Here is a 26,488-nt window from a genome sequence, read left to right on the forward strand (position 1 = left end):
CTAACTGTCAGGAAGGAGTCATCTCATGTGACAGCCTTGTATCAGGGCTGACTAGTGCAAACAGGGGTCCAATCTTCTCGACAGCACAGGGATCATTTTTCTGCTCAACCGTGTGTCGTCTGCTTTCGATTCTACTGTGTATAATGATTATTTATCCCATAATACCTTTTACTTGAATTTAAAGGCACTAGGAATTTCAAAATTCTGAGAACAGAAAGCAGAAGTGAAAAGAAATTAAATAAGGCTACCATTTATTATTGGTTTTGAAATTCTCATTGGCATTCTTTCCAATCTTCTGAGAATAAAATCATGAATAATACTGTGAACTGTGGCTGTGTAAGCAAAGCAGTATCTATGAAAACATCTGATGTAAAACGAGACTTGTACTGCTCACTGAGATAGCCCAAAAGGTGCAATCTCTCAGGTGAAGAAAGCCACAAACTCGTATTTACAAAAGACATTTTGCATTTCAAGCGCATTCCTATAAACGCTACAGTAAAATTCCAAAGGTGAATTAAAGTCTCAGGCTGGTTTCTTTCTTTTTTCTTCAGCTTTACTGAGATGTAATTAACAAGTAACACTTGTAAATTTAAGGTATGCAACGTGATAAGTTGGTATAGGTATATATTGTGAATATATAATAACAGCACTATTTCTGGAGTTAACACATTCCATCACCTCACATAGTTTGGGGCTGGTTTCAAGATACATATTTTTACATAATAGCTACCAAATACCAAGTTACTGCTACTTTCACCAACTTTAACAAAGTGGCTGCCTTAATGTACCAAACTCACCTTCACTTTAATAATTTTGCTCTTGAAGTTGTTGAGGACAACAACAACTTCATCGGCATCAGGTGGAGAATCTGTACCGTCGTGACTTAGAAAAGAAAGGAAGAAAGGAAGACAGACATCACAAATCACAGGTCTCAAAATGCAGTGAATGGTCTGATATCAACCCCCCATATTTGTCCATCATCTTCATGTGATTTCTGAACAAATTATTTTCTCACAATCTGCAGGAAACCCCTTCAAGCTATGCAGAAGCACTTGTCAAAACCTCTGTCCTTCCATGCTGAGCATGCCAATCGGTCACAGCCCAAACTTCCGTCTCGGGTCCCTCTTCGAATGACCTTCCACAGAGTGAGAGGCCCCCAGTGCTGGCAAGCACATCATGAGCACGAACCACTGTCTATGTTCACAAGGTCTGAGCCGAGCACGGTGCCCTTCGATAAAGGAGCACCCGGGGGCCTTGGGTCCCTGCACCGTCACCGGAAACGCATCACTACTGCTCTGTAATGGGCAAGCAGCGAGACATGGCTCTACTTCAGAGTTCTGTAAATGCTTCTACTCTGTCCTTCCTGGAGGCACACAGCCAAGCCTAGGCCCTGCACTCAATCTGGCGCCCATCCTCTGGAGGAAGAACTCTAACGAGCTCTGTGTGCAAGCAGACAGGGCAGAGGAGGAAAAACTGAAAACAGTATCCCCCTACTAATCAACTGTAATGCCTAAAATTACCAGTCACCAAATTTTAAGGTGATAACTACAGAAAGCCACGATAGAACTGGATTCACTGTCATCCAGCAGAGAGCAAAGTTCTCGGGCAAAGGTGAGATCCTGACAGGGAGCATGAAACATTCCAGAGCCTGGGAAGCACAGGAGGAAGAGAGCCTGTGACCGTGAGGTGCTGGCCACCGTAGGAGGACTGGCCAGGAAAAGGGCACACAGCAGGGACGGAGTTTAGAAAGACAACACATAAGCTTTTGGGGAAAACATTAATAGGCGAAAACCCTACTATGTACAATGAAGATTTTACTGTAATACAAAAATCTTCTACTTTCTTGGTAAGAAATATGCAGAAATCCACATAGCTTTCAGGTGGGTCAGTAAAGACTATAAAGCTACGATGAAGACACAACAGGATGATGTTTTCAAATAAACTCTAATGGAAATCATTCCCGAAATGAATTGGCATAAAGTCTTCTCACATAGCTTAATACTAATTTAAACTGTGTTAAGCAGAATTTAGATCACACCTTTTTAAAAGGCAGTATAATTTTTTTAAACTAACAGTCACTTGTAGCAAACCTTAAAGCAAAAAGCAGGCTACCGACGATGCTCTGGGAGTACTTCTGTACCACCTCAGACCTGGAAAGACAAGTGCTCGCACCAAGGTTCCATGGCCAAAGCTTACATGTCTTGTCAATCTGCAACTCACTCAGGGTAGAGAAATATACTATCCAGGGTTGAAAAGTCTGACTGTTCTTCATTTCTTTTCTCCTTTCTTGAAATGACTCACTTTCTCATCTGCCTATGGTTTTCATCACAGTGACAGAATGATTTGATCCTGGGATACTGTTAGCACAAAAGAATGACCAAAGAGTCAAATTTGACTATACATATTGTTAGTATTTACACTGCTTGTTATCCAATTATACCCTAACAAGCCTCCCACATTTAATTTCCTAGAAAAGCACCGTTTCATCACACATACAATTGCACATTAAATTCTTATTGCCTGGGTAATTGCCAGTGTAGTGTTCAATTCAAGCTGATTCTCATTGCAGAATGCTCTAAAAAAAATGTACCTGCATCACTTAATCCTACCTGTAGATTCTATAAATGTCTTCAGAACGTCCCTTCCTTAGTCTGAGAATCCAAGCTCCTGGGTTGGCTTTTAACTGAAAATAGCCCTAGGACAAGAAGACAAGACAAATTTAAGTGCTCTTAAAAACATCAAAATGCTGTTTCTGAGGGACAGTTATTTCTTTTTCTGAAATAACATTCACCTTTATTTTAAATAAGATGGTTAACAAACGAATGCAACTCTTAAAATCTACATGTTAGAAACACTAGCAAAATACTGGCCCGTCAAGCCAAGAAGTCTGCCCTTTAGCTGTACTTCAGTGAAGAAGCAACGCATGATGTGTGAATAAGCTTCAAATCTCAAAAAGAAAAAAGAGAAAGAAGGGAAAAACGCTGTCAGCTCATAAGCAATACTTTTTCAGGAGCCAATCTGGTTAGGGTAGAATATTCTAGCATGTTTTCTTTTAAGTTGTCACGTAATTCCAATCTACAAGTTTAACTAAACTGTTGATTTTTATATTGACCAAATTCAGTCCATCATGAATTTTAATCTCCCTCATGTTCAGAATGCTAATTGCTCTGTCATAAATTGCAGTGCCCCAATTAACATGACTGAGTATCACCACCGGATGTACTGATTTTTTACCAGATTAGCCATAACAATAGTGTCCACGATGACTGGCTTGGCTGAAGTTCCTAAGGTAAACTGCAGTCCCCGTGGGGGCTGGCCGGTGGTGATGTCATAGCAGTGACCTTCCAGTAACAGGTACTCCAGCTCATACTCAGCAGCCACTATGCTGTCCACCTGCAATATCAAAATTAAATCACTTGAAGACCACTCAGCAATAAAAAGAAACAAAGTACTGATACATGCAACAACATGGATGGATCTGAAATGCATTATGCAAAGTGAATGAAACCAGACATAAAGGGCAACATACCATATGATCACATTTATAAAAAATTCAACAAGAGGCAAAACTATAGGGATAAAAAGCAGATCAGCTGTTGCCTGGGGCCAGGGGGAGGAGGAGGGGTTCCCTGCAAAGGGGCATGACAGAACCTTCTGGAGTGATGGACATGCTCTGTATCTTGATTGTGCTGGTAGTTAACAAGAGTACACAATTTTAGAAACTACGGTGGGTTGGAAGGAGAGTCAGGAAAAAGGACACAGGGAAAAACAGTAAGGAGATTATTCCAAAAGTACAGAGAGGATAAGATGCTAATCTACAAGAGGAGTACTGGGGAAAAAGCATGTAAGATAAAACTGCCAAATGAACGAACAATCTAAAAGCAAATAATGGAGAAGATAGATAAAACAATCCTACAAGGATTAGCTCATATGAGAAAAGAGAAACAATGAGAAAGAACAGAAAAACATCAGAGAGCAATGCAAATTCATCTTGGCCTTTGGAATATAGCTGAAAATATTGCTATTCTAAATGCAAACGTCCAAGATGAACTTAATGGCTCCATAATGGCATAAAACCGTTCACATGCTGCACCAACTGCCTAAATTACTGCTAATTTCTTGCAGAAAATGGGATACAACTACAAAGTCTTAGGGCAGCTTGGCTTTAGCTAATTGAAGAGTTTCTACCCCAGGCTAGCTCAGGCTTGGTTTTATGACCCTACCTAACCCTAACAGTGAGCTACTTGGAGCTTAACAGTTACTGCAATGCTCCACATGCTCACAAGTCTCAGGCTCTGTATTCTCAATGGAGTGCAGAGAAACTGGAGGAAGCCTAAGAAAGAGGAGCAAAAACTCTGGGAGATAAGGAAGAAACCTACTTTGCTTTTGTTTTTTTGTTTTGGGTTTTTAAAAAATATTTATTTATTTATTTGGCTGCGCCTGGTCTTAGTTGCAGCATGCAAGATCTTCGTTGTGGCGTGCGGTAACTTCAGTTGCAGCAGGCGGGATCTTTTTTTTTTTAGTTGCAGCATGCGGGATCTAGTTCCCAGACCAAGGATCGAACCCGGGCCCCCTGCATTGGGAGCACGGAGTCTTAACCACTGGACCACCAGGGAAGGCCCCGGAAGAAACCTGCTTTGCATCTGATCTATACTTCTGTGCACTGTTCTTTAGTGCTTTGTGTGGTCTCTTCAACAAGAGTTGGTTCCTCAAGGGTTCCCTATTTGTTAAAAATATGGTGTGTACGTATGTACACATACACACGCACGTGCGCGCACACTTTCTGTCTCTCTCCCCGCCACCAACTTAGTACCTACGGGTTTCTACTTAAAGAAACTAGAGTAATTCAACCTCATGATAAGAGGGCTGCTAATTCCTTTGGTAACTATCTTCGAGTTTCCAGTCTCCCAATTCCCAAGAAGACAGAACCAGAAAACAGGCTTCAATTGTAATAAGAGATATTTAAGGCAGACACAAGAGACAAATGTTTTAAAAAAGGAGGGAGGCTCTGAGGCACCGTAAGCTCCCTGGAAGTAAAGACCATGTCTTTTTCTTTTAATTCCTTTGTTAATACACTCTGAGCTAGGTGTAGAGTGAGGGCTGGGAAGAGACATCAGTGAAATGAAAGTACACTATCTTTGAAAATGGATTAGGGAAAAAGGACCACTTACCTTAGAGACTTCAAATACAGTTATATGGAAATAAATGAAACAGAGAACAGAAAAACAATAAAGAAAAACCAATGAAACCAATGGCTGGTTCTTCGCAAATATCAACAAATGGACAAACTTTTAGCTAGACTGACCAGGAAAAAAAAGACAGAAGAGCCAACTTACTGAAATCAGCAAGGATAAAGGAAACATCACTATTCAATAAAAAAGACTGTAAGAAAAGGCTATGGGGGCTTCCCTGGTGGCGCAGTGGTTGAGAGCCCGCCTGCTGATGCAGGGGACACGGGTTCGTGCCCCGGTCCGGGAAGATCCCACATGCCGTGGAGCAGCTAGGCCCGTGAGCCATGGCCGCTGAGCCTGTGTGTCCGGAGCCTGTGCTCCGCAACGGGAGAGGCCACAACAGTGAGAGGCCCGCGTACCGCAAAAAAAAAAAAAAAGAAAAGGCTATGAATAACTATATGCCAACAAATTAGAAAACCTAGATAGAATGGATAAATACCTAACAGACACAAACTTTGAAAACTGACTCAAGACAAAATAGAAAATCTAAACAGACCTATAACAAGAGACTGAATCAGTAACTTAAAAATTTTCCAATCAGGCAAGAAAAGTATATAAAAGCCATCCAGATTGTAAAGAAAAAGTAAAACTCTATTTGCAGATGACATGATCTTTTACAGGCTTGTATACTAAGAACTACAAAATATTGTTCAAAGAAATTAAAGACCTATATAAATGGAAAGACATCCAATTTTCATAGTTCAGAACACTTAGTATTGTTAAGATGGCAATCTCTCCAAATTCATCTAGGGATTTAATGCAATCCCTATTGAAATCCCAGCAGCCTCTTCTGCAGATATTAACAAGCTGATTCCAAAATGCAAAGAACCCAGAATAGCCAAAACTATCTTGAAAAAGAAGAACACAACTGGAAAACTCACACTTCTAATTTCAAAACTTACTACAAAGCTACAGTAAATAAGACAGTGTGGTACTGGCCTAAGGACAGACACAGAGACCAATGGAATAGAATTCAGAGCCCAGAATTAAACCTTCACATTTAGGGTTAACTGATTTCTGAAAAAGATGTAAAGACCATTCAATGGGGGAAAGAGTAGGTTTTTAAAACAAATGGTGCTGGGGCAACTGGATATCCACATGCAAAGAATAAAGCTGGAACTCTACCTCACACCACAGACAAAGACTGACTCAAAATGAATCTAAGAAGCAACATTTAAGAGTTTTAAACTGTGAAAGACCTAGAAGAAGACACTGGAGTAAATCCTCGTGACCTGAGATTGAACAACACTTTCTTAGATATAACTCCAAAAGCACAAGCAACAAAAAATAGGTAAATTAGACTTCACAAAAGATGAGAAACTTTTGTGCTTCAAAGGACGCCATCAAAAAAATGAAGACAACCTGTAAAATGCGAGAAGATATTTGTAAAGCACGTATCTGACAAGAGACTTGTATCCAGAATATACAAAGAACGCGTACAATTCAACAATTAAAAGACAAGCCAGGGCTTCCCTGGTGGCGCAGTGGTTGGGAGTCTGCCTGCTGATGCAGGGGACGCGGGTTCGTGCCCTGGTCCAGGAGGATCCCGCATGCCACAGAGTGGCTGGGCCCGTGGGCCATGACCGCTGAGCCTGTGCGTCCGGAGCCTGTGCTCCGCAGCGGGAGAGGCCACAGTGGTGAGAGGCCCGCGTACCGCAAAAAAAAAAAAAAAAAAAAAAAAAAGACAAGCCACTTTTTAAAAATAGGCAAAGGATTTGAATAGACATTTCTCCAAAGAAAATACACAAATGGCCAATGAACACATGAAAAAATATTCAACATCATTTGTCATTAGGACAGGAATGAAAAATGATGCAGTCACTTTGGAAAACAGATTGGTAATCCCTCAAAAAGTTAAACATAAAGTTACCGTATGATCCAGCAATCCCACTCCTAAGTATATACCCAAGAGAAATAAAAGCATATCTGCGAAAACTTGTACACATATGCTCATAACAGCATTATTCATACTAGTAAAAAAGTAGAACCAACCCAAATGTTTATCAGTGACATAATAAATAAATAAATAAATAAATAAATAAATAAAAATGTGGTGTATCCATACAATGGAATACTATCTGGCAATAAAAAGGAGTGAGGTACTAATACATGCCAAAACATGAATGAACCTTGAAAATAATTTACGTGAAAGAAGCCAGTCACAAAATATATGACTCTATTTAGGTAAGAGTAATAGAACAGGCAAATCCATAGAGAAAGAAAGTAGATTAGTGGTTGCCAGGGGCAAGGGGAATGGGGAGTGATTACTTATGGGTATGGAGTTTTTTTTAGGGGTGATGAAAATATTCTAAAATTAGACAGTGGTGATGGCTGCACAACTCTGTAAATATACTATAACTACTGAACTGTACACTTTACAAGGGTGAATTTTATGGTATGTGAATTAGATCTATTAGGCTGTTATTTATAAAAATACAATTATACCTGAACACTGCTGTGTCAGAAGCCCACCTAGACTGTGATCCAGTCTGGTCAGTCAGAGACTACCACCACTACATCTTCAACAGGCTTTACGTGTGGTTAGACACTGGGAAGCAAAGATATTCTTACCTCTTCTAAGTAAATGTTATCAAGGTCATATGGCGTTCTGACAGACTCTACCATCCAACTCTCAGGTGTGTTCAAGTTCAGAGTGAACAGAGGAGACTGTGGCATATCCAAAAATTTTGCTATTGGACCCTTAGCAAAGCTATTGTCTGAAGTAAAAGAAATCTCTGCTTCCAAGACATAACGGTAAAAGCTGAAATGGAAAAGAAAGATGTGAATTTTTCAGTGCAACCACAGTCCTTGAGTTTATACGCATCCACACAGGTAAACAACTGGCTTAAGACAAACTGGATTTGGAAGGGCTTCCTTCCAGACTGAGAAAAGTGTTTCCAAAACTACCTCTTGACCTAACTGTACGTCCTGTGGTTGCTGCAGGCAGGAGAGGAGAGCAGGGGAGGTGGGGCTGGGAGGGGAGGTCCTTCCTTCCTGCCCTGTTGGGGGATGGGGGATGGGGGCAACTGCTGCTGGAGTCAAAAGCATGTCCTGAGCACTTGCCTCCCCTTGGTGAAAGAAACTCACTTTCCTCTCTCTCAAAAACAAAGTCCTAAATGGTGGCTGAGTTCTCGGGCACACCCTGAAAACACTGTATGCAATCATTTAAACATTGCTCCTATCAGAGGATAATGGTGAAAGCTGGAACCCTTCCGTCACTTTCAAACACGGCTTCAGTTCACTCAGAATCTAACCTATAGAAGAAGCCAGCGCATTTGCAAGGTGGCAATTTACCACAGTCCCCAGATGTGCTACACTATTACTACTGACTGCTTTCCAGGCGACCTGTTTCACAAATGACCATTCCAAAGCTCAGAGAGTATGCAGATAAGCCTGCCTTCCTTTCAAGATACATGCAAATGAGCCACATACATTCCAACTTAGAAATGGCTGCTCTTCTAAGGAGGAGAAGTATAGACAAGTGTCTTTCTACACCACAGCACATTTTAACGTAAATTTAATAGCTACATTGATTCAAATGTTTTTAGAGAATTATGTAATTCTGACCAAAACAAAAAAAAAGGAAAGAAAGCAAACCACAGGTGCAAGTGGCCTGGGTTAATTCCACTTTTTTTTTTTTTTTTAATTTATTTTTGTCTGCGTTGGGTCTTCGTTGCTGTGCGCGGGCTTTCTCTAGTTGTGGTGAGCGGGGGCTACTCTTCCTTGTGGTGCTCAGGCTTCTTGTTGCAGTGGCTTCTCTTGTTGCGGAGCACGGGCTCTAGGCACGCGGGCTCAGTAGTTGTGGCTCACAGGCTCTAGACCACAGGCTCAGTAGTTGCGGCACACGGGCTTAGCTGCTCCGCGGCATGTGGGATATTCCCGGACCAGGGCTCGAACCCGTGACCCCTGTGTTGGCAGGCAGATTCTTAACCACTGTGCCACCAGGGAAGTCCCTAATTCCACCTTTAAATGCTCCCACGCTCACACTAAGTTCTTAGAACTTTTGATCAGTTCTTAGAAATTTAGGAAAACTGAACTTCAAAATAAGTGATTTTTTTCAAACATGAGGTCCATATATAAACCCATATGATCCTTGACATTCAATTTCAGCTTTCAGATTGAGTGTGATTTTTTTCCAGGGGTTGATTTCTTAACCACTTTGTTTTACCTTTTTAAAGGCATGTCGGAAAGTTTAGATTGGCAGTTCATAAATACTCTTAGATTCATGTTGATCAGCTGAGTTAAAACCTAAAAGAGCAAACCAGATGACAAAACATAAAAATTTTCCCTACAAAGTGACTGATATTTCAGATACAATATTTACATGGTCTCTTCAGAAATGTATCAACACTAAGTTAGGAGAGAGAACATTTCTTAATATCTCAAGCAAAAATACAAAGATAATAAATGTTATAAAGTCTGCACTGGATAAATCCCTAGAAATCACAGCTCTAGTGCACAATCTAAATCACACATACATATCACATGGACAAAAACATGGGAAATAGGTCATTGCAAATAACTGCTCCCCACATATGTGGGGAAGCAAGACAGGCAATGGATATAGCTGTCTACACAAGGAAGAGTTTAAAGGTTCATCAGTGCAGCTTACACACTATCATAGGAAAAAATACATACAAATACCCACAAAAAAGGTTAACTGATTATACTTCGGTAAAACTTAAAAAAAAAAACACAACTCAAAAAAAAATTGAGGCAACTAAATTTTTGGCAGAGTTCTTTAAAAATTTTTTAAATTTCAATATCTTATAACATATCTAAAAGACATTCTGCAGGAAATTCCCTGGTGGTCCCATGGTTAGGACTTGGTGCTTTCATTGCCGAGGGCCCGGGTGCAATCCCTGGTCGGGGAACTAAGATCCCACAAGCCGTGCGACGCAGCCCAAAAAAAAAAAAAGACACGTTACAAAAAGAAAATGCTAGTTATAAGAAAGGAAAATGATAAAGCAGAATGCTTCTACCTTTTTACTCTTCGCCAATATAAAGTATGGCAATAATAAATTTAATTCAAAGACATTTTGCTCTGAATAAAGATAATTTTTTTTTCTTAATTACATGAAGTAATCAACCAAACTTGTACCTACTTTCAGAGGTTATTAAGTTGTTTTCAGAGCCATTACTAATCTTTATGAAAACATCTGCTCTGCCCAATATGCCCTGTAGCACTTTCCAATGCCCTTTAAAGATAACTAAGGGAAAACGATGCTCGCAGAGAATCTCAGGGTATGGGACCACTTCCGGTAAATACGATGTGACACGGATGACGGGAACTGCCTCTGCAGTTGTCCCTACCAAAAGCAACGGGGCAAGTCTCTGCGCTTCTCTGGTGACAGGGTCAACAACGGCCACGACATCAAAGTACGTCTCCCCTTCCTTTGGCCTCAGTTTAATTGCACTACAGAGAGCAAAAAGATAAAACATTAATCTCGAGGCAAACAGCAAACAGTTGATTTCTTTGGGGGGAATGGGGTGGGGAGATGACACATCCAACACAACCAATCAGCCCTCTTAACATTTCAAAAAAACTTTAGATCTAAAACAACAAGGTTCCGTGGTGGTCAACTATGTGATTACGTCTACCACAAAGTTTAAAAATGCTCTAAAAGCTTCTGATGTTTGGTTTTGACAGTTACACTATGCCAAGGTTTATTTCTTGGCAAGAAGGTTATAAGGAGAGAATAAATTGACTTTTTTAAATAGTAAAAGGAACATAAGAACATTACAAAAACTTGCAAAAGAGTGAAAAAGGAAATAAATAATCATAAAATCTCACCATCCCAACTCAACCACTTTGTGGCATATTTCTACATAGTCTTCCTTAAATGCCTATTTAAAGATGAGATGCACCTACAGGATATCAGCAATTTTATAATGATTTCACTCCTTCCCCCAAAAGTTTCTTATAAAGATTTTTCCATGTTGTTATACATCAATGTCCTGAATAAGAAATAATCTTCGATTTACCAAATGAACCTGCTGTAGTTTACTCAGCTATTCCTTATTGCTAGGCATTTACTTACTTACTTACTTATTTATTTTTACATCTTTATTGGAGTATAATTGCTTTACAATGGTGTGTTAGTTTCTGCTTTATAACAAAGTGAATCAGCTATACATATACATATATCCCCATATCTCCTCCCTCTTGCGTCTCCCTCCCACCCCTCTAGGTGGACACAACGCACCGAGCTGATCTCCCTGTGCTGTGCGGCTGCTTCCCACTAGCTATCTATTTTACATTTGGTAATGTATATATGTCCATATTGCTGGACATTTAGATGCCTTTCAACCTGTAAAGAACTTCTCACATCCAGTTTTTTTCACACTTGGAAATTTCTTGAGAATTAACATAGTCCTAGACATGGGATTACTGAGTCATAATGACACAAATATTTATGTGGCTAATATGTGGCTAATATGAGGCTAATATGAGACATATTTCCTGAAGAACTAAACAATTTTACAAGGCCAAGAAATGAACTTCACTACCTCTTGTCAGCATTAAGTTATACAATTTTTTTGTCTGTTCTTAGTTAAGTGAAAAAGGACAACTCCTAGGATTTCTGGGGAGAACATGCATTTCCCCACATGTAATTTCTAGTTACATGGCCTCCTTCTAAAGCCACTTTGACTTAGGTGGCTTAAGAGAAGCAGGAGCCTATGATACATTTTAAAAAGGAATAAACTTGAAAGGATTTAAAAATACATCCAATTTTCCCAAAACATTAATTGCTTAATCAATGCTTATCTTTGTTTACTCTGAACACTATTTTAATGTGGTTTTGAAATTAATCACCACTTTTATGCAAAAACATTTACCCAACGGGATGAAAACAAAAGTTCAAAACAGAACATAATAACTAATAAAACTGTGTAAACACAGTTTAAATGGTAATGAAGGTTATTTCAAATCTTAACTGTTTTGGAAATAACCATCAGAATAGCTTTGTGACTGTACTGCAACACATGCTTTCAATCTTATATTAATAATCCCAGCTACCAATAATTATTCCAATACATTTTTTTTTACTCTAATACAGCTGTTCTCAAAGTGTGGCTCTAGACTAGCAGCATCAGCTTTACCCAGGAATTTGTAAAAAAAAAAAAACAAATTGTCAGGCCCCAACCCAGACTTACTGAACCAGCAACTCTGGGGGTAGGTCCAGCAATCTGCATTTCAACAAACTCTCTAAGTAAAAGCCAAAGTATAAGAGCCACTGCCGTCAGATAACTTGGGCCTCTGTGGTACTCTAGAATCTAGAAGGAAGAGCGCATTAGAGAACAGCGTTATACAAACTCTCCCAAAGGAAACGAGAAGAGGGGTCCCAAACAGTCCTCTAGAGCACAGCGTGTGGGTCAGGCCCCTAAGCCTGGCTGGTTTGGGGTAGAGCTCTGTACGGCATACCCATGTCCTGGGCCAGTGCTCTAGGTGACCCACAACAGACATCCTCAGAAACTGACCCTGTAAGGTCTTTTAACCACCCCCACATCTCTGCAGCAAAAAAAGAGGGCAAGAGAAACACCAAGAAAAGAGGAATATTGGTGTGGAAATGGAGAACAATATAAACTGACAACACGATGTTTAAATACACTTGCTGTATTCATCAGAGAAAAGACCAGAATAAGGCTGAAAGTGACAGACACAGAAGCAACATTAGGGGAATCACCCACACTTTTGAGAGGCGAGTAGAGCGTCAAGGAACGCAGCGCTTCGCCAACCTTAAGGTACGCAGGAGTCACCTGGGGGATCCTGTTACAATGAAGATTCTGATTCGGGAGGTCTGGGCTGCGGCCAGAAGACACTGCCTTTCCAACAAGCTCACAGACAGTGCCCTGTTCCATGGACCACACTTTCAGGGAAAGGGTATACATAACCAGTAATTCAGACTTCTTGTTTCTTGCGTAAATGAGAAACTTCTGACTTGAGTATAACAAACACTCATTTAACTAACATGACCCCAATAAAAATAACTTCTCTAATTGAAATCTGTATCATAATAGAATTTGTAATTAGGACATTTTAATTATATATGACTCATGGAGAAAACGATGTGCTAAGTAGGGAAGAGGTCTCGCTCAGGTCTTGGCTATGATAGGCAAACAAGACGGCAGGTCAATTAGGAATGTTTCCTGTGGTAGTAACCAGACCATGTCACTTCCTGAAACCATACAGAGTAAGGAGAGGATGGTGCTAGTGGGCAAAATCCAACCAGGGTGATTACTAGCAAGGAGCCGCAGCCAGTGAGAAAGGAGAGGATCTCCATTCTAGCCTGGAGTCATCAGTTCAAATTTTATCCCCACAAGGACTGGCTGTGAGAAAGCACAGGTCAATGAAACCAAAGTCCAATTCACTCCAGACTAATTAAATCAGAATCATAGGATTCTGATAGTTTGCAGGCTTCTGCACCTAAGGCCTCCCTGGTGATCCTAAGGTGCAATCAGGATATACACCTTCCTGGATACATCAACTGTAGACATTCTTCCTCAAGACAGGTTAACCTTAAATCTAATCATGAGAAAACAACCCAGACTGTGGGACATTGCACAAGACAACTGGCCTGGACTCTTAAAAAAGTCAATGTCATAAAAGACCAAAAAACCCCAGAAAACAAAACAAAAAAACACCCCAAAACTGCTTTAGCTTAGAAGAGACTAGAGACACAACAACTGACTGCAATGTGTGATCTGGACCAAACAAGCAAACAGCTGTAAGGGCCTCCCTGGTGGCGCAAGTGGTTAAGAGTCCGCCTGCCGATGCAGGGGATGCGGGTTCGTGCCCCGGTCTGGGAGGATCCCATATGCCGCGGAGCGGCTGGGCCCGTGAGCCATGGCCGCTGGGCCTGCGCATCCGGAGCCTGTGCTCCGCAACGGGAGAGGCCACAGCAGTGAGAGGCCCACATACCGCAAAAAGGAAAAAAAAAAAAAAAAAAAAAGTCATTACTGGGCATTGGAGAAATTTGAAAATGGACCGGTATTACATAATATTACTTCATCAAGGTTAAACTGCTGAGGTATGCTTAACAGTACTATGGAGAGAGACTCCTAGTACTCAGGAGATATATGCCGAAGAATTGGGGCACGATATATAATGATACCTGCAACGTACTTTCATATGGTTCCCCAAAATGTGAGTGCATGTATGTTTGTATGCAAGCATATACTATACACACACACACGGATAACTGTGGCACAATGTCTACAACTGGTGAAGCTAGATTAAAGATATTTGGGTGTTCACTATAACAGACTTTCAACTATTCTCTAGGTTTGAAACTTTTCAAAATAAAAAACTGGAAAACAAAAGAGAAGGACTTCCTTATAATGCTACACTTATTTTTATTTTACTGAAAACAAGATAGTTTTCAATAAAAGATGAGACACATGCTCTAACAACCTGTTTATTCTTTAATACCAGAAAATGACAACTGATCGGTTTCATTAAACGCTTTCTGTTTTCTTAAAGGGTATATTCAGAACTATTTCAGATTTATTTAGAAATAAATGTCAACTTGTATGCAACTGAAATCTGTTACATGAGTTTTATATATGAATATATATAAAAACCACATGCCAAATTTTCCATTCTTGTAAGAGCTTATATACACACTTTATATGGAAAAATAAAGGAGCTGAGGTAAAGGTAAATATGCACAAATTCAACATTGATTCTATACCTGTGTCTGTCTTCGAAAAACTGGTACTCGATTCTTGCATCTCCTTTTGGTTGAGCTGACAGGAGCGCATCCACCTTCATTACCAAGTCACTCGCCCTGAAAGATGTGGTTGGTGAAAATTTAGCATCTCTTTTACTGAAGGTTTTCCAATTCTTGCTGAACATAATATAATCAACCTAAGTACTGAATGCCAACAAGCTGGTCTGAAGAAAATATAAACTTTTTATCAACTGGCATGAGAAAAAAGTACAGATTTTGTTACTGATAAGTTTTATAGCCCTGGGGTAGGTGCTGATTTTTCCATATGTGAAATGGAGATAATGCCTACTTTGCATGGCTCTTGTAAATACTGCACTGGCGAAACATAGAAAATAAAGCACCTAGCTTAGGGCCTGGCCCATAACTCTCCCTCACCCTCTTCTAAATAACTTTATTATTTTTATGATCATTAGAGTAATAATTTACCGAAAAAACATTCAGGAAAAAAATATAAGGAGAAAATGGAGATACACACAATAATAGCATATTCAAGAAATAAGTATTGATAACATTTTAGTTCATCATTCTTCCATATTTTAAAATATATATATCTACACACATAAAAGTGGTACTATATTATTTGGTAACCTGATTTTTCATTTAATAAGATATCATAAACATTTTGTTGGATAATAAGTATAGGGGTACATCAATATTTTCAATGACTGCATAATATTATATTTATGGATACATCATAATCTATTTCACTATTACAATCAACATCACGGTAAACAACTTAGAAAAGCATTTCCACTTTCCCCGCCCCTCCTAACTTGATTTCTAACCAAGGAAGATCTTGAACTAAATCAGGAGACTGAAAAAATGCTCTACTCTGTTGAATTGAGGACTAAATTCTAAGAATGCTCAAATATATTTGAATATATTCGTGAATGTGTCTGAACTGGAATCAAGCCTATGCATTCTCTCATCGAACCAAACAACTATATCAAATTACATCTTTTGGTACATCTCAATAGTAACTCTGAATACATATAAAACAGGCCATTTGTTTCCTGTGATGTGTCAACATTGTCACAAAATATGTCCAGGGATCCTTGGTTATGTGGACTGGGATGATCAAAGAGGCCACAGGTGAGCTCCGCAGGGCTGATGATGGCCTCTTGGCTGCAGGTCTGGGTCACGCATGAAAGCTGTGGCTGTCATGCACGACCAAGGTGGAGGAGCCCTGGCACTAACGAAAACCTTCGGCAAGCAAGGCCCCTCTGAGAACCCGAATAGTTTTAGCATCCATCTTCTGGCAGCCCCGTGACTACCTTATTTCCCTAAATTCAACCAGGACAGATCCAGAACCATCTCTGCTTGGTAAAAGGTCAAGTCTTCTGTGCATAGTCTGGCAACTATATAGTCCACAAGGACTCCCGGGGGCTCCCCCGAAGCCTCCACAGAGACAGGGAGTGGTCCAAGGGACACCACACCACACCTAAGCCTATGACACAGTGGCTTCAAATCAGGGGGTACCTCCTGGCCTGCATCAGGGAAGTGTTTCCTAGGCTAAAACAAGGGGCATCACTCAATAACCAATGAGGAGGTGGAAGGAAACCTCTTTATCTGTAGCCCCCGTTTGGGTGAGATGAAAAAAGATTCCTTTCCGTATCACACAAAACTTGGCAAAGAGACTACTTTCACAGCTATCAAAGTCAACACTTCACTAAGACGTGCATCTTGAACTCTGCAGCATCATGGTGTATGAAATAGATGAAGAAATAAAACAGAAGAACTTTAAAATTCTATACCCTCAAACAATGCATCAAAGAACACTATCAAGAGAGTGAAAAGTCAACCCACGGAGTGGGAAAAAATACCTGCATATCATATAGCTATAAGGATTGATAGCCAGAATATAAATGAACTCCTACAACTCAACAACAACAAAATAAATAATTAAAAATGAGCAAAGGACTTGGATAGATGTTTTCCCACAGATATACAAATGGTCAATAAGCACACAAAAAGATGCTCAACGTCACTAATCATTAGGGAAGTACAAATCAAACCACAAGGAGATACCACTTCACACCCACTGGAATGGGTATTATCAAAAGAACAGAAAATAGTAAGTGTTGGTGAGGATGTGGAGAAATTAGAACCCTTATGCATTACTGATGGGAAAGTAAAATGGTACAGCCTCTGTGGAAAAAGATATAATGATTCCTCAAAAACTAAACATAACCATACATCCTCCGGCTACACATTCATTTGATATTTAATGCAGAAACCATGTGAATGTGACTGTGAGCTTCAGTTACACAGCAGGTACACAGACCAGTCAAATACTTATTTTTTTCCATTGAGAAATAACTCATTAAAATATATAAACTAATAATAACACCGAAAGAATTAAAATTAACAATCAAGAACCAACAATAACCAACTCATCATCACTTTTGGAATATGCAAGAAAAAAACCTCATTATTCCATACTAGTAAATAAAGAAAAAGAAACATTTAACTTGCCTTTTTTTTCCTGAACAAAATAAAACGGAAAGGTAATTAAACAGATAATGAGGGAAAGTTATCTCTTTACATAAGTATTCCAAGGAAATAAAATCATCTCTCTACTTCTGCATATGTTTGAAATTTTCCACAATCAAAAGTTAAAAAAAAAAATCAAAATGGAGAGAACTAACCCAGTTCTTTAAGCAGCTGGCTACAAAATAAATTAACTCATTTCAACAGAAGTATAAATAAACACTTGAATTGAAGAACACTATTACATTTTAAAGCTGGAGATAAAACATCTTGGAATAGGTAGCATGAGGAAAGTCCAATTAATATAGCCCCTGTGACATGAACTGATTCATTTCTTCTATGGCAAAACTTACACATCTTCTTCTACCCGAAGCTGTTGAATGTGAGATTTGATTTTCTGTCCTGAAGTTTTCAAGATGATATTTTCTAGGAGGTGGAAATCGTCTTGATTAAAGAGTTCACTGTCCTCCAGTGGCCCAATGATCTGTGAAGAAGAGCAGGGTGGTCAGTGCTGGAATCAGCGGGCTGCGGAGAAGTCCTTGGTTGTCCTCAGGCTACCTTACAAACCAAATCACTTTATAGACCCGAAACATGTTTACATCTAAGTCAAATCAATGAAAAAAGTGAAAATAAAACCCAAATCAACTCATACAGTTATTCACTTATCAATTCCTCAACTACACAGAGTGTATGTAGACTTGAATACTTTACAGTATTTTTACAGTAAGCAAACTCTGAAATAAAATAGCAGTATCATTTTCATTAATTCTCACTGAATATGAATAAGAAAGCCAAAATAAGAAAGCCAAAATGTAGTGGTAGATATGAGAGATTTCACCCCTAAGGGCTAAGAGTTTAAAGTTTGGTATGTCCGCCATAGTCTCATTTCCCTGGCTGCAGATATTTATGAAATAGTCTAAGCATAAACCAATTAAGTTCATACAGACCGCACAAACCATAAACATGGTCCCCACATGGGACGAGTACTTTATGAATCACAGGTCTTATGGATTTGGGTTCTGAGAACCACCACACTCTCACCACCTTACACAATGGCAGGACAAAATTAAACAGGAGGAAAGTTTCACATAGGACGTTTATGTCAAAATGAGCCAACTTCCTTTGCAACAAGGGAGCAGAAATGATCATCAGCACTGCATGAGCCCTAATCACCTTTGGAAAAAGTGGCTGTTTGAAGAGTTTACTAGCTTCAGAGGAGAATGCTGCCAAGACTGTCCACTGATCTAATTTGAAGTCAACCTTGTCTCAGGACAAAGTTCTCACCCTTCCATTGCTGATCACTGCCCTCTGTCCCTCCTTCAGCTTCAGGACATCCCTGCAGTACATGGCATGAGACAAAATGAAATCCATGTTGGAAGACTCAAAGACCTCTTTAAAAAGACTGAAATCCATGCCCTAGGAAAGTAATTGTTATTAAGGAAAAGTAATTGTTATTAAGAAAACCATGAAAATGAATAATCATATGAATAAATCATAAAATGCTCTTTTAGTGCAACGTAGTGACTAATTTTAATAATTAACACTACGATGTCTCCGTTCTCCACTCTCTCTCCCATTTTTTCCCAACCTCCCACTTATCAAGTAATGCTTATTTCCTTTTCCTGTTCGTTTATGTAATCGTTCAATTGGCAAACTATAATTCATGATATCTTTATTCTGCATTTTTAAATCTTGCTAATTTCAAGTAAGAGTCTTTTTAAACTGAAATATCAAGTACATTCATCATTTTATAAGAAATCTTAAAACTACAAAACAGTCAAAAGTATGTAACATAAATTAATAAAATGGGCTTATATTGGAAATACATCAAGAACACATAAGCCTCTAACTCATTAAGTAGCTTAAGTCTCTATAAACAAATATTTTTCATTGTTCTACAAACAAATCAAATATTATCTGTCTTTTAAAAACTTACAAAACCAATGGCTTTGTGCTTGAAACATATATAAGCTTATATCATGCACATCTTGAAGCCTAGCAAGTTTAAAAGTAATAAAGGGAATATGGCAGAATTGTTATTTCTTGGTAAGACCCTTCCAATTAAAAAAAAAAAATCATCTGAGCTCAGAACTACAATCACAAATCCTGATCATCAACAGGAACAGGACACATCAGCCCATGGGAATGAACTTCTGAAATAACAATACAAGGCATCCTCGTGCCACACACAGACTTACCCCAACGGAGAACTCCCCAATGTCAGCTCCTGCAGCCAGCGCCTCTGCAGTCTCCTCCTTGGCCATTTTTGTGATGAAGTTCTTAGCAGAGTTGGAGGTCTGTGTTTGGAGAGCTGCCCAGATTGCTCTGGAGACCTGAGTTTTCTCATAACTTATATCTTCACTAGGATTATTGATCATGCTTACTCTAACATTGTTACTGGATTTCTATTTACAAAAAGGGAAATAAGAGTTATATGGTAGAAGTCTTGAATTTAAAAAGCAGCATTAACATCAGTCATATCCCATAAGTAGCAAATAACACTTAAGTCCTCCGCATACAGAGTAAAATTAAAATGCTATAATCAGGCCTTCCAACCCCTGCATGAATTGGCCCCCAGCCTACCTTTCCAACTTCGTTCCTTACCATCCCTGTAAATACGGCATACGTGACAGACCGTCAGAGTCCTGTATTTCCCCAACACATTTTGCATTCTTCTAATGCATGTTATGCCTCACATTGGTATGTGAACCCCAGTTACACCCATCTTCATTTCCTTAAGTCCCAACCCTCTTGAAGGGCTCTGCTCAGACCCTTCATTCACATGGCCTTTCCAGATTTCTAGTAAAAATTAATCTCTCCTTGGGTCAAAAGTCAAGAATCCATGTGGGAGAAGATATCTGGGGCCCACAAAACCAAAAAAAGGGCCATAAGCAACAGAAATTCATAATCATGTGTATCTAAAAACATGTACAAGAGTATTCACTGCAGCATTCTTCTAGCCCCAATCTAGAAACAAGCCAATTGTCCATCAAACAGACTAAACAAACAAAACTTTGTGGTACAGCCATATGATACAATACTGCACAATGAAAAAGAACTAACTACCACTACCTGTAATAACGGGGGTAAACCTCCAAAATGTTGAGTAAAGAAACCAAACACAAACAAATACGTATTATAAGAATCCATTTAACTAAAGTAAAAAGCAGGCAAACCTAGGATGTGAGAAGAGGGACAGGGGAGGGCTAGTGATGTGGCCACAAGCAGGGGCATGCTTTCAGGACTTCGGCAATTCTGTTTCTGTACCTGCGTGGTGGTCACATGGGTGTGTTCACTCTGTGACACTACATCCTATTGATCTGTGCATGTCTTTTGAACCTATATTTTACTTCAATTACTCCCTCCCTGTTCTCCCACTTTTCACCACTTGAGCATTTGTGAATTTGAGTTAGAGTGTGTTATGTGTGTATCGTCCTTCACCTGGACTACTCCTGATACAACTGACCGCACCATCCAGTCTGTTCCCTTAGACAATAAAGGCACTCAGCACATCAGTGACGCTGAAATCACCTGGATATTTCAGTAAGCCTCCTTGGGACGCCGAGTGGCAAGGGGACACAGGAGGGGTGTGAAACTTGGATGAAGATCCAATCTGAAACTGCTCAGGAAAAGGAAATGTAACATCTCTCTCTCTGACAAGGACAACCTCTAGAAGGGGTGATTACTTTTCAACAGTTCACCACTGCCCATTCACTCCACTTCTACGGTTTATATGCTGCACAGCTTTCAGACCACCCATATGTGCATCCCTCTGCATGCCGACACCTACTTCTATTATACACGTGCTAATGTGCCTCTGTGGTATTTCTCCCATATCTGGACCTCTCTCAATATAAGGACACTGTCTCTCCCATACAATATACAACACAAACTTTGCAGCACCTCTGCAGCAAGAACATGAACAGTCATACAATAAAAACTTGTCTATGATGACGATCTTCTTATTTTTTCCTCTAAAAGAATCTATTCCTGGGACTTCCCTGGCGGTCCAGTGGTTAGGACTCTGTGCTTCCACTGCAGGGAGCCCGGGTTCAATCCCTGGTCAGGGAACTAAGATCCTGCAAGCTGCACGGCACTACCAAAAAAAAAAAAATCTATTCCCTTACATAAAGCCAAAATATTGCAGTCTTCTGTTTTCTCACTAGCTGCCAGACCTCTGAAAAAACAATGCTTCTTTCCCTCAAGCACCAAAAAAGCAGGATCCAGCCTCCCCACCAGCACATTATCAGCACACATATGCCATGAAGATAACTGCGGCCTCAAACAAAGATACAGAATGAAGCCGTAGATACTTGCCTGATGTTTAATAGCATCATACAATAATTGCCTTCCAGGAGGGCTATCAAAATCCCCAACAATCCAAAAAGTTACCGGCCTAATAAAAGAATCATCTGTAGAAAAACAAAAACAACATATGGAGTAGGAGGGGAAAAAGCACATCCTATGTTTCAATATTGCTATTAAGCCAAGTAATTTCTGAAAACCATGCAAAAAGTAAGAAAATGACAAGTTTAATAAAGATACAAAGCAAAAGTTTTGAAACTTGGATACTAGAATGAAAGCAGGGTAACTTGCCATGTGGCTTAACTAAAATCTAAGAACATGCACTTATTAATTCTATTTTGATTTGGGTATCTGTTAGCATGGAAAATGAAAGAGAGTCTTTGAACGTGTGGATAACATATTATAGTCTTTAATCATATTCATTTATTAACTTTCTGAAATATAATTCTTGGCAAATATTTATACACAGAATTTATCTGCATTGATAAATTATCTGTTATCCACAGGTTACAGAAACATCCCAATAAAGTGTCAATAAATTCTGAATTACAGTGGTGCCTGAAACCACATAAGATAATTAATTAACAAAAGGAATAGAACATTCTGAAATTTAAAGTTACCATAGATTTCCTTGGAGGACATTCCTGGACAAAAGTAAAGGAAAAAGAGTAGAAGAAAAGAAAATGTCATTCCTCTAAGTAATGCCAACTCTAAGAGTCAAATTTTAAATAATGCCCAACATCACCTATGCTTCTTTTCGCTCCTTAGTCCCACTAGGGTTACAGCACTGTTCCAGGACCCCTCAGAACCAATTTCTTTGAGGAAACAAATGGAACAATTGCCTGTACTTAAACATATATCTGGGAAACCAGAAATTCTCTCTGGGAGAAGACCACAGTAGATAAAAATAACTGCCTTAGGGACTTCCCTGGCGGTCCAGTGGTTAAGACTCTGCGCTCCCAATGCAGGGGGCACAGGTTTGATCCCTGGTCAGGGAACTAACACCCCACTTGCCACATGGCACAGCCAAAAAAAAAAAAAAAATAGCTGCCTTACATGACAGCCAGTGCTCTGAAAGGGTAATAAGTGTGACCAGAGGGGAAAAGCACTGTCTGCCATTAAGAGGATATCATTTTACACAATTTTAATCTGAATAAATAACTCTGCATCAAAATCAGTTTAAAAACGTGCACAAGGATTTCTTGTACCAAGCTGATCTTACAAATCCTAAAAACAATTAACCCAATATTGTCATTGAAGAGACAAGTCAAACCAATTTTCAATCCATTAACCCATTTTTACATCATAATTCTTTTTCCATTTTGAACCATGAAAAAATTTTTCCTTTTACCTTTAATGTCTAATATAAAATTTAAAAAGACAACATCTGAATTTTCAAATATATATAAAAAATTAAATTTTAAACAGATATTTTCTAGACTCAAATAATTATACAAAGTAATAAAAGAAATTATGGAATCTCTTTCCCAACAGACACTAAAAATTAAGGTTTTTGTAAATACTAAAAAAAAAAAGGAGAAACAAATTGAATCCAAGGTAAGCCTAAAATGTATTACCTTTCTTGGTCAGATAATTCATACTATTGGCTATAGCAGCAGTCTTGCCTTGGGAATCCAAGACGGTAAATCTAGCATAATCATCCACAAAAAAGTTATCTGAAAGAAAAATTAAAGTAGATTTATAATTAATATGCCTAAATTCAATCTAATGTTAATATTCAATTGATAATCTCATTTGACCATAATATACATTTTAATAAAATGCATGAGCGAAATATATTGTTTCACGTTTATTGAACAAGTTCACAACATGACCCACCCCATTAATCACATTTTAAGACACAAATAGAAAATGTACACATCTCACACATAACTCTCAGATATGTGTTTGTCAGTTTCATGGTTTAAATTTATTCTATTCCCACTCTTTTCACTTTACACCTACAAGATGATCTTTTAAAGAGACCCCCTTAACTTCACCTCTCCTTTCCATAGTCCATCCCCATAGTAAACTCTTCCCTATCCAATTTGGGGGTAAGAGGGGATGAATGGGAGAGAAAATATTTTTTTTAAACTCTTGTTTGAGTTATTTCACATCTACCAAAGTAACATTTTTAACCTTAACAGAAACAAAAGGTCATTTTCAGATATGTTTCTTTCCTGATTAGTGCCTATGGGCAATGCTCTTATTAATCACTTCCCCCTCAGAGAACTCTTGCTAAAATTCCAGTTTCATCAAGTCATTCCCTTGCTCTCAATACTTTGTAATTTCTTCCTACCTACAAACTGGTCTCCAGCCTGGTATCATAAACCCCTTCTTTATCTCCAGCAATCTTCCCAGGCCTTTGCATTATTTACTCCCCAATACAAATGCCCCGTTTCTTGCAGTGTCCTCCAAGCACATCTTGCTTGCCCACCCTCCCATGTATTTGTCTGTCCACCCACTAACCCATCTATCCTTTCATTCAACAAAGCACTCCAAGGGCCTACTATCTGTTCAGTCAATAGTCTAGCAAAGGTAAGCAATGGTAAATAAGACAGACACTGCCCATGACTTCATGTAGCAGAGGGGAGGAAGCAACATGGCCTTAAAACTGAGTTGCCGGACAGCAAAGGCCAAGAGCAGCGTAGATGATGGAGCTATGACAACTGGGTTAGGAGGATGCCAGCTGCTCTTTCACTGGGAGCTCCAAAATGCTCACCAAGCAAACCACCCTTGCCACTGTGGACTAGCATCATTTCACAGCTGAGGACTATAACACTCAGTGGAGAAAGATATCCAAAAACAGAACTATTTTTATGGTCCTTATTCATGAGTATTGCAAAGATAACTCTTTATAATTTAATTTAAAATGATGGAAACAACAAAAACTCAGGACAAAAATTCATAATACTGCTTGCCTTGCTCTACTAACACTTCTGGTAAAAAGCACTTTCTTACTACTTTCTTTTTCAAATACAAGCATACATGTGCATTTTTCCTCTGCCTGTATTTAAACATTTTCTTCTGTCTGAAAGGAAAGGAATTTAGTTTCAAGGAGAACAGGGGTAGTTGCAATAAAGTAACAACCATAAACAGATCTATATATTCACTGTATTCAACTACAACAACAAATACACTTGGTTTTGACTTCAACATTACACATATCCTTTCTTCCCCAGTGAGATTTCCTGAGCAAGTGGTAACTCTATTCTATTTCCAGCAGTTTGTTAAAGTGGCCTTAAGAGTCTCCAGGAAGGCAAAAGGAACAAATTGTACCTGGGCTTAACCTTGTAAAAAGGTATTCTTGTGGAAACAACCTAAACACTCATCAACCAAGGAACAGATAAGCGAAGTGTGGCCTATCTATACAATGGAATATGAATCAGTCATAAAAAGGAATGAAGTCTTCCAGAACTGTCAGACAATGAAGTTGTATTTATGTTTGTGATTTATGATATTTATTACCTGAAAAAAAAAAAAAGGAATGAAGTTCTGAGACAGGCTACGACATGGATGAACCTTAAAAACTTTATGCTAAGTGAAAGAAGCCAGTCACAAAAAACTTCCAATTATATGAAATATCCAGAATAGAAAAATCCATAGAAACAGAAACTTAATTAGTGGTTGCTGAAGGACAGGAAAAGGGGGAAATGGAGAGTGACTACATCCTTTCTTTTGGGGGGGGATGATAATGTTCTAGAGTTAGTGTGATGCCCACACAACTCTGAGAGTATACTAAAAACTGTGCACTTTACAATGTACACTTTGAAAGGCTGAGTTTTATGGCATGGACACCAGGGATCACCAATCCCTGGGCCATGGACTGGTACCTAGGAACCGGGCCGCACAACAGGAGGTGAGCGGCAGGTGAGCGAGCAAAGCTTCATCTGAATTTACAGCCGCTCCCCATCACTCGCAATTACTGCCTGAGTTGCGCCTCCTGTCAGAGCAGTGGTGGCATTAGATTCTCATAGGAGCACAAACCCTACTGTGAACTGCGCATGCGAGAGATCTAGGTAGCGCTCTCCTCATGAGAAACTAATGCCTGATGATCTGAGGAGGAGCTGAGGCGGTGATGCCAGCGCTGGGGAGCGGCTGCGAATACAGATTATCATTAGCAGAGAGGTTTGACTTGCATGGAGACCATAATAAATCAACTGCTTGCAGACTCATAGCAAAACCCTATCAGTGAGTGGCAAGTGACAATTAAGCTGCATCTGGTGGCAGGCTTTGAGTCAGAATCCAACACTTATTTTAGTCCATGCGTAGCCCAACCCACACCTGAGCCCCAAGCTCAGGGCTCCCACTGATTCTGCATCGTGGTGAGTTGTATAATTATTTCATTATGTATTACAATGTAATAATAATAGAAATAAAGTGCATAATAAATGTAATGCACCTGAATCATCCCGAAACCACCCCCCCCACACCCTCAGTCCATGGAAAAATTGTCTTCCACGAAACTGGTTCCTGGTGCCAAAAAGGTTGAGGACTGCTGATGTAGCTTTATTTGTTAAAAAGGCATTCTTAAGTTCTCAGAGTACAGCTACCTGAGATATCTGTCGACATCATCACTGACTGACTACATAATGAGAGAGAAGACAGCTGCTTACGAGCTTTAGGACTGTGAGAAAGTCAACAGTCTAGGTCCACTCTTACCACCTAATGCCTACGTTCAGTTGGCATTTAAAAGGCACTGAATATCTTTCAAAGTTTACAAAGATT

At 39.3% G+C, this 26,488-nt stretch overlaps 1 protein-coding gene across 1 annotated transcript in view; it reads right to left on the reverse strand.

Moving 5' to 3' along the window:
• Positions 1-26,488, reverse strand: part of UGGT1 (UDP-glucose glycoprotein glucosyltransferase 1) — a 100,663-nt gene that overhangs the window by 17,328 nt on the left and 56,847 nt on the right. Inside the window, exons 20-32 of the mRNA XM_060105781.1 lie at positions 23,338-23,436; positions 22,381-22,404; positions 21,773-21,867; positions 19,654-19,860; positions 18,740-18,871; positions 17,809-17,939; positions 14,927-15,022; positions 10,545-10,647; positions 9,400-9,479; positions 7,803-7,992; positions 3,235-3,393; positions 2,610-2,695; positions 798-882 (exon numbers count right to left, since the gene is read on the reverse strand). Of these exons, the coding sequence (XP_059961764.1) occupies positions 798-882; positions 2,610-2,695; positions 3,235-3,393; positions 7,803-7,992; positions 9,400-9,479; positions 10,545-10,647; positions 14,927-15,022; positions 17,809-17,939; positions 18,740-18,871; positions 19,654-19,860; positions 21,773-21,867; positions 22,381-22,404; positions 23,338-23,436 (1,487 nt within the window). The remainder of the gene's footprint in view (positions 1-797; positions 883-2,609; positions 2,696-3,234; positions 3,394-7,802; positions 7,993-9,399; positions 9,480-10,544; positions 10,648-14,926; positions 15,023-17,808; positions 17,940-18,739; positions 18,872-19,653; positions 19,861-21,772; positions 21,868-22,380; positions 22,405-23,337; positions 23,437-26,488) is intronic.

The sequence above is a fragment of the Mesoplodon densirostris genome, chromosome 8 (genome assembly GCF_025265405.1).
Source record: "Mesoplodon densirostris isolate mMesDen1 chromosome 8, mMesDen1 primary haplotype, whole genome shotgun sequence".
Taxonomy (NCBI): domain Eukaryota; kingdom Metazoa; phylum Chordata; class Mammalia; order Artiodactyla; family Ziphiidae; genus Mesoplodon; species Mesoplodon densirostris.